The sequence below is a fragment of the Cariama cristata genome, unplaced genomic scaffold, assembly GCF_000690535.1.
Source record: "Cariama cristata isolate BGI_N322 unplaced genomic scaffold, ASM69053v1 scaffold34686, whole genome shotgun sequence".
Classification (NCBI taxonomy): Eukaryota; Metazoa; Chordata; class Aves; order Cariamiformes; family Cariamidae; genus Cariama; species Cariama cristata.
Genome location: NW_009623241.1, coordinates 1,780 through 10,849, shown reverse-complemented (window position 1 = coordinate 10,849; position 9,070 = coordinate 1,780). Strand labels below are relative to the sequence as shown.

The following is a 9,070-nucleotide window of genomic DNA, read 5'->3' as shown; positions in this document are numbered from 1 at the left end:
GTCCCTTCCAATCCAAACCATTCTATGAAGTTTGGGGACAGAATATGGATTTTATGACTTAACCTGTTTTTTTTCTTCGGGGTAGAGTGGAAGAGGGTGTTTCCAAATTTTTAGGAGAGCAATCGCACACGGTTGTGTGCTGTCAAAACACATCAAGCTGGGATCATTGCTATGCCTACTCCTTTTGTGCATCTGTGCCAGTTACAGAGTGTATTACGGAGGTGATGTGATTTTTGCGTTGAAAGTGCTCGAAGGGCATATCCAGTCCCACGGGGAGCGTGTTTAAATCTGTTCCTTCTGGAGTCTCTGAACTTCAAAGCAAGAGTACGGGAGAGCTGAGCATCCCTTTCAGTGGGAGGGCGTACACAAGCACTGCTGTCCGCACCTTTTCCTTATAACTTGGCATTTCAAAACCAAGATTTGAGCCTCTTAAAATTGGGAAAAGAAAGTAAAATCAAAACCGAACAACTTTTTAAAATGAAGGAGTTTTTTTTCTTTGCATCCTGGTCTGTTTTTTTGACCTGGGACTAGGAGGGCTGCAGTAAGAGAGACAAAGCCGTGGATGGAGAACTGCCGGTGGCCCGTGAAAGGGAACCAAGTCCTGCGGCTGCCCTGTCTCTGCCTGCCTTGTTTGCTCTGTGTGCATAGTGTCTCATGGGGGACCGTGTCCTGCCCAAAGCCTGTCCTCAAGATCTGTTCTTCATTCGTGCATCTGTGCTACAAATGCTTTTACAACCACTTTTCCCTTTGGTACCTTGTCAACAAAGGCTGAAGGAATTGGAGTCGGTGTCCTGTACGCGGTTAGCAGGATTGTGGTAGTGCTATGGGGAAAGGAAAGGATTATCTTAGGATTTCTGTATTTGAACACTCTCTGCTGGGCTGGAAGGCCAGCCCTCATGGAGTGGTAGCACATGGGAATCGGGGGAAATGAAACTAGATCTCATTTCACCAGTGTAAGTTAAACAAAATGAACATTTTAAAGAATATGAATCCTCTGCATACATACTAACTGGAGATGACGGCATTGTGTAAGAGGACTTTATAAATGTTCCTCTAGCAGTGCTTCCTTTTAAAGCTGTTTGTTCAGTTTTGTTTTAACAATATATTGGTCCTGCATAGCGATTTGAAGAGCTCCATGCATCATTAGGTATGCTTGGCACATTGTTGGCTTATTTAACGCAGCGTCCTGAGCTCTTTTTTGGAAGTGGTTGGTGCCACATGCTCCTTCACACGCAGCATCACCGGATTGCGCTCACGGGGAGCGGGCTGGGTCAGGCTGAGACGTGAGCTGTGCTTATCCTGTGGGCAACAGGGTTTCGAGTTGCTTCTTGGGTTAAAGTTGCCATGTTTTGCTTTATCTGTCTCGAAAACTCATTCTGCCGGGAAGAACAATTTTATTGATACTGAGAACCTCCTGCTGCCTTTGCGTGGATGCCTGACTGAAGCTGAAAGTCAGAATTTGTGCTTCATCATTCCTAATGTGCTTTCTTTTCTTGCAGGCGTGAATGACAGAGGAGGTGCCCCCAACTGCACTTACGGACGTAAACTTGCGTCTTCTCTGCCACGATGACATAGACACGGTGAAACAGCTCTGTGGCGACTGGTTCCCAATAGAGTACGTTACCGGTTTGGGGCGTGAGATGGCGGGGATCTAGAAACAAATGGTGTGAACCTGCACTGGTCCAGTTCAGAGCTGACACCAAAGGCTCTGCAGCCATCTGGGCTGTTGCTAAGCTTTTATGTGCTGTGGTGGTGGTCCTGTTAATGGCCCATTGCTACCTGTCCTGCAGTGTCCTAAAGTCATTAGAAAGTTCTTGTATGTCGATTTTTGGCAGAAAAATGGGCTTTGTAATGAAGGGGGTGGATTAGCTTCTTGGGAAAGACTGGGTATGAGATGGAGAAAGGAGCACACCTCCAGGAAAAAGGATAGCATCCCTGTGCTTGTGAAAGCAAGCTGTGTTCTGGAGCATGTGCCGAGAAAACACCCCTCAGAGCTGAACCAAACTGACACAAAGTCACTGTTCCTAAGGGACTCTCTTTCTGAATGTCCCAGGGGGAGACTGAAAAGTACTTGCCTGTGTTCTCGGGATCACTGTTGCTCCCAAAGCTCTCGCAAAGATCTGGCTGAAAGCTGATCTCAGTCTGTCCCAGGTCAGTTCCCCAGGCCCTCGTTTGGTAAATGCTTGTGTCTACACAAGGAGCTTTTCTGGGGGACAGTGATAGCTTAAAGTGTCCAGGGAAACTACAGCTGTAGACTTCACAGATTTTTTTTTTTTTAATTTAACTTTGTAGAGAAGGTTTATAGAGGATTTTAGCAGATTATAATTAAGATTGCATAAAATGTAACAAAGCAGCAAAAGCATTCATAATATTTTGAATTTGTAGATTTCTTTTAAACACAAGGCATGCTGAACTCTCACTTTGAAATAAATTAATGTACGCTAGTTTCCCTTTAATAGCTGCAGAGGGGGAGGAGAGCTGGAGGCTGGTGATGTGATTTTTTTTTTTTTTGGTACCAATATGCAGTATTTTTTTCACATGTGTATCAAACTAATGAGATCCTTACGCTCTTAGATGAGGGCAGATGGATCTTGCTTTTAAAAATAACTTGCTAAAGATGGAAGTGAGAGCTCTGGGCAATGAATGTAAAATGAAAATGTGGTTGTCTTAGCAAGGCAGAAGGCCATTACACGAGCAGCCTGCATTGCTGCTTAGATGCAATTGAAAGAAACCACGCTACTGAATGGGGTACAGCAGCTGTTTGATGTTCACTGGTACTATACAACAGTTAAAACAGGAAAGGTGAATAACATCCTAACCCAGATTTCATGAAATAAGCTAAATTAGTAGCATAGAAGGAGCTTTAGATTGACATTCAGCTGAGCTACTTGGCTGTGTATCTTTGCAGAAGACAGCCCGTTCAGTAGTATAGCTTCCCTCCTGTAGTCTTCTGTAAAATACACTGGCCTGCAGTTCCAGTGACGGGCATTTAAAGATGTTGCTGCCCATTTCCAGTTGAGCAGCACCTCAGCACAATGTTGGCTGTGATGCTGACTGCTCGCGTGGGCTTTGTGTCCCCAAACATTTCTGTTTTTTCTTCCTTGCCAGGTACCCTGACTCATGGTACCGAGATATCACTTCCAACAAGAAGTTCTTTTCCCTCGCAGCCACATATAGAGGGTCCATCGTGGGAATGATAGTGGCAGAGATCAAGAGCAGAACAAAGGTGCATAAAGAGGTATGCTACTAAACTGTGCTTCAGTATGAGATAGTCCACCTCTTGCTGTGGTTAACTGGGACGGGACCTGTTTCGGCTATTTTTTCCCGGATACTTATAAGAGCGTTCCTGAGTTAACTTAAGAAACCAAGAACGTGCCAGTTTCCAGCTAATGGAGCGTGGGTGGTGGGTCATGTCTGAACACATGGGCTGCTCAGCAGCCTGGTACCACAAAGTCTCTTCCTGCTGGGGCTAGGCAGCTGTGGCCCAATGGGAAGCTTACTGCCGATGTGCTGTGCGGAGAAATCAGATCACGCAGGCGTAATCCAAAAGTGACTGCCTAGCAGGCCATTTGGCTGTTGCCTGGCTGTTTTCAGTGTACGTGGACATCGCTGGTGACTGAAGTATGCGCAGCTGAGGGAGAACCAACCTCTTCCTTTCTTACGTAAGGGTTGAACTTCCTTAGCTGTACTGGGGGAGTCACTCCTGTGACTTCCTGCAGAAACTCCTTCATTTACACGGTCGCTGTCTGGAACACAAAGCAGAGGTAACCAACCTGCAGAAAGCTTGGGCTTCAGGGATAACAGAGCTTGGAGGCCAGGAGAGACAACACAGTACAGCAGAGAGGTGAAGAAGAGATGGTTGCTGAAGATAGGATGGGAAAAGACCACTGGGTTAGTGGAGGGAAAACAGCATAGGCAAGTGGATGAAAAAAAAAAAAAGCAGGGGCAATGCAGAGAGCGCGTAACTTCTAAAAGGCCATCGGTGTTATGATTCAACGATAATCTCAACATTCATAGAAACCAAGAGCATTGAGTGGTATGGGTCTCTTCACAGTAGCTATCTGGCTTCACCTCAACACTAGTCAAAATCAGAAACTGCACCTTCAGCAACTCTAACAAAAGGCTCTTGTTCCAGCCAAGCCGAAAGCCAGGGGCTTATTCAGACGCTGCTCCAGGGAACTGGGCCTGCAGAACGTGCTCCTTTGTCCTCTACAGCAGCACAGAGATCTCCAGCTGACACAAAGCTCAGATGGAGCATGCAGGCAATAAAGACTGTTGCTGGATTGATCTAGACACTGATGGGGTAACTCCAGAATCGGCACTTTGAATCCTTCCTGGTGAAGAATGCAAATGTATTCTGTCCCTAAGCCCAGAAATAATGTATTTAGTAAGGAAACATCATGGTTTGTGTTGTGCGTCTGGGCAGGTGATAGGAAAGTAGGAATAACCCGTAAGGGACCATACTTGGATTTTTTACCTCCACACGTCCTTTCCAGAAGCTTCAGCTAAGACTGTTCAATGAAGAAAAGTTTCCTGCTATAGCCCTGTTTTCAGATGTTCCAGTATGGGATTCTTGCTTTCTCCTGTGCCTCTCCAGATATCCTACTAAACAATTTGTCATATCTCTACTCAGGATGGAGACATCCTAGCTTCCAATTTTCCTGTGGACACTCAAGTTGCTTACATCCTAAGTCTTGGAGTGGTGAAGGAGTTCAGAAAACATGGAATAGGTAAGATGCTGCTAAGTGATAACTCTGTCGCTGTCATTTGCCACATGCAGCTAGTGGGCATGACTGAAGGAGCTCCACCATTTCACCGCAGTATCCTTTTGAGACAAGCTTGTTGGTGATTTGTACTAACAATTGGGAAGGTGATGCACTCACATCCCCTTCTTGGTGTTAACGCAGGTGTGCTGAGATGTTTTTAACTGGTGTAGGCACAACACAATGTGCAGATGTTTCTGAAGAGCACGGGGCTTTGTCCCTCTTGTTGCCAGGGGACAGCTGAGCACACCAAAAACTTGTGCTCCTGCTGCTGAGACTGACTGAAAGTGCTCGGACTTCACCCTGGAGCAGGGTTTGAAACTTTTCTTTTATGGGTATCAGAAGCCTGGTCCCTGAGGCAGAAAATAAACTGCTTTTAACCTTTCAGCTTCAACAGATAGAACAAACATTTAGAAAAAGGCAAAGGGAACTGGAAGAAGAGTGTAACTTGGACCTGATTAAATCTGTCGAATGCATGTAAAAGTCAGCTTTGAATGCCTGCTGCATCAGGCAGCATTTTTGCAGCCATTTGACAATCCTGCAGTCAGAAAGGCTTATCTCCATTTAGAGCAGGATGTGTTTTGTCATCAAATAGGTGCCCTTCTGGTGCAATTTCAAGTATGAGCTATACCTTTGATCTGCAAAAGGAAATAGGCCAGGTTTGGCAGCATGACCCAGTGTTGCACATCTGGAGTCTCTTCAGTCAGTACAGGTACAACTCATCATCTTCACGTCCTCCCTTCTTCCCCAGTCATGTTTAGAAAGGTACAAACTGATAGGATGCATAAAGAAATGATCAGAAGAGTCCTCAGTGAGAGCACTGTGTTAAAACTTGCATTGAAATGCTACCGGAGATAAATTTTCTGTACAAAGAAGAAAATAGTAGCACAGAATAATGTTCAGAGACGGTGGGAAAGGGGTCTTCTGTGAAATTGTGATGGCTTTGAGTCTCCTTTCAGTTTTCAAATCTTTTTTTTTTTTTTCCCAGCTCCATGTTGCTGGGATTTCTCCTTTCAGAATCAGTACTTCCTGTATCCATTACATCTATACAGCATGTTGCTGCGCTCTCTCAAAAACTTTGGACTTGTACCTGTAGCAAAACAACCTAAAGAAGCTGCTGCCTGCTGCCGCTTTTTCTGAGACCTTTCTCTTGAGAGTTTTTTCTACTTGTGTTTGAAGCTGAAGTCTTTCATGCAGGAGGCTTTTCACCCCAGGCATACTTCTAAGCAGTAAAGCTCTGATTTTTTTTCTGGCAGACATTAAAAGGCTTTGGTTTCTAGTTCTCTGCTATTCTTAAACCAGAGGGCAGTTGGATTTCTGTGAGATAGAAGAGTGGAATATCGCCGAACAAAATTAAACCGCTCTCCTGTTGATGCCTTTCAGTGTCTTTTTGTGCTTGGCTGATGTAAATTCTCACTAAGTATCAAGTGACCATGACTTCAGTGCTGTTGACTCCTGCTCTGAAATCCTGTGGGTCCTGCTTGAAAGTCTTACATGCCCTGGGGATTGTGAAACAGCAGCATAAATCTCATCGGTTTGTTTGTCAGCTAAGCTATTTCTTTAGCCTGTTGTTACCACACCTGATGGAAGAAGTTCCCCTGCAGGTTCTGCTGGGTGCTTCCTGCCATGTTGAGGTGGTTTGGATGAACCTCCAGGTCTTATCTCTTGGGGCTGGAGAATCCTGTGTGCCCTTCTCTGTTTTTTCCTGCTGGCTAGTGGCTGCAGCAAATCCAGTTTGAATGAGACTATGCCTCGGCTCTCCTCCTTAAAAGGGATCTTACAATCCTACCAGTTCTTAGATTTTAATTCGAGTTCAGCAGACACGAGGCAGTAACCTGCTTGTGAAGTCCTGTTTTGATGCTCTGCTGTTTTAAATGGCTTTAAAATGAATAAATGTGATGGAACTGATACCATTGAAAATGACTCACTGACCTTCCCTAAAACCGAGAGCTGCTTGACTGGGGTTGAGCATCATTGTCAGATTCCTCTGTCTGGCTCATCTTTGTGGTTATTGAATCAGCAGTTTGTGTCGTTATAAAATCTGTTTTGTGAAGCCATGTTCGTAAGTGAGATGAGATTCATATTAAAACCATGTAGCGTGGTCCCGCTAAATTCATCCAGAGGGTCTGTGAGAACTGGGTGGGATCTGGGGTCTTCAAGCACGTGCAGCAATCGCTGCTTAGATGGTGGGTGCAGGAGGTCTCAGCTGGGACCTGGGAACCCTTGTGCTGTCCCTGAGGAGGCAGCTGCGCCATGTCATTCTGCTGCTCTTTCCTTCAACAGGTTCGCTCTTGCTTGAAAGTTTAAAAGACCATATATCAACGACTGCCCAAGATCACTGCAAAGCCATCTACCTGCACGTCCTCACCACTAACAACACAGCAATAAACTTCTATGAAAACAGAGACTTTAAACAGCACCACTACCTTCCCTATTATTATTCCATCAGAGGGGTCCTCAAAGATGGCTTTACCTATGTCCTGTACATCAATGGTGGACATCCACCCTGGACAATCTTATATCCTTTACCTGCAGTCTGATTAGCAGTGGAGCACGCTAAGCAGACACCAAACCGTGGTTTGGGTTAACAATAGCAACCCAGTAAAGTGTGAACTGCCTGGGTCTGGGGACTGATGCCCGCTCAGATGCGAGTTTAATCTGAAACTGGTAGGAAGGCGATGTTAGAGGGATTTGACAGTGATTCGTTTGTCCCCAGGTTCCCCCAGCTCCTCTGGGAACAGTTCAGGGAGGCGGTGTAGGATGGTACACTGAATTCTAAGTTGGAGCAAGTTTGATGCCTGTGATAGCGAATGCTGGCATTAAGCCAAAGTGCTAGGCATGGTTTGGCTTGTAGGGTGCAGAATTTGGCCAGGAGCATGGGAGAGGAGTCCTTGGGTCTTGCTTCCTGTGACCTAGGTTCCCCTGTGACCCTAATCTGGCCTGGATCTCAGCAGGCCGCTCTCAAACTGACTTTGGGACTTTATTTCAGGTCACTGGATCCTGGAGAAGAAATTTGATCTCTCTGGGGTGTAGCTAGTCAGTCCAGACCTCTCCGGGCAGGTGGATGGATTGCCGTCCTCACAGGAACTTGCTGTCGAGCGCTAAGGGAACTAGCAGCTGCTTAGAGGAGGTATTTCCCACACAAGTTGGAGCTGGCGTTCCCAAATTGCCTCCTTTTACAGTGAAAAGCAGACCTGCTTTTGATAGAAAGGAGCTCGCGAAGAGCAGGTCTATCTAACGGAGCAGAGCAGCTTTCACTGTGTTGTGGGGTCTCTTTAGGGAGTGCTAGTCCACAGAGTATTTTAAGTTATTTCTTAAGTTACCGTGTAAATGCTGCTGTCCTTAACTGGTGGCCACTGACTACCTACAGCACATTGGATCAACGCTAGCCAGCCTGAGCCCATGTTCAATTCCCCAGAGGATATATCGACAAGCCCAGAGCCTTCTCTGCAGCCTTCTGCCCTGGTCTGGCATTTCTGCCAAGAGCGGCATTGAATATAGCCGGACGTGAAGACGTACAAAAAACAGAGGTAGGTACCTGGGGGAAAGCTTCATTCAGGTCTGAGGCTAGCAGTGACACGGTGGCCGTGCCCCGTGGCCACTGTCCTGGGGCAGCTGAGAGCATCCTCGGGCGAGGGCTGCCAAAGCTGCAGCGTTGCTGCTGGGCGAGATGCCGTGTAAGGTGTGTGGGACATCGCTGTGCTCCTGTCTCCAGCTGGTGGTCAAACTCCTATTGGTTTCATTTGAAGGGAATTTGATCTTCTTTACTTGAGGCCAGAACCTGTGACAACAGTTTGAACCTGTCCCTGCTGTCTCTCTCCTTTTCCCAGCTCTGTTACACCAGCTTGCAAGACCCAGAGTCACTGAGTCCTCGCTCCTTCCCCAGCTCAGTGTCCCAGCACAGTAACTGGTAGCCCATTTGCTGCCAGCTGCATTGCACGTCTCTGACAACAAAGTCTTCAAGACAGTGGCTCCCCGGTACGGTTGGAGACCCGTAACACCTGGTTTCCCTAAGCCAGCTGCCCTCTCTCCTTTCCTTTCCATAGGATTGTTCTTCCTTTCATCTCCTGAACCATCCGGCTCTGCACTGATTCCGGTGATGACGGCTCTTGGTCAGTGACCCAGCCCCTGGACGGGACTCCTTGTTCCACAGGTTGACCAAGATTTGGTAAACTTCACACTTGACGGGCTGCAGCCCTGACTTACCCTCATGGCCTGGAGCCTGTGAGCGCTGCCCGGGCAGGCCTGGCGGTCATGCCAGGCATCCGGCTGTGCCGCAGCCGAGGGCCCTTTGTGTCACCAGTCTG

General features: G+C 46.8%; 1 protein-coding gene across 1 annotated transcript; it reads left to right on the top strand.

Moving 5' to 3' along the window:
• The first annotated feature begins 1,496 nt into the window (after positions 1-1,496).
• NAA60 (N(alpha)-acetyltransferase 60, NatF catalytic subunit) lies at positions 1,497-8,274 on the top strand. The gene is made up of 5 exons (XM_009702658.1): positions 1,497-1,615; positions 3,109-3,238; positions 4,634-4,730; positions 7,047-7,281; positions 8,121-8,274. Exons 1-5 carry the CDS (start codon positions 1,506-1,508, stop codon positions 8,272-8,274), a joined length of 726 nt encoding a protein of 241 aa, XP_009700960.1. The 5' UTR covers positions 1,497-1,505.
• The last annotated feature ends 796 nt before the right edge of the window (positions 8,275-9,070 follow it).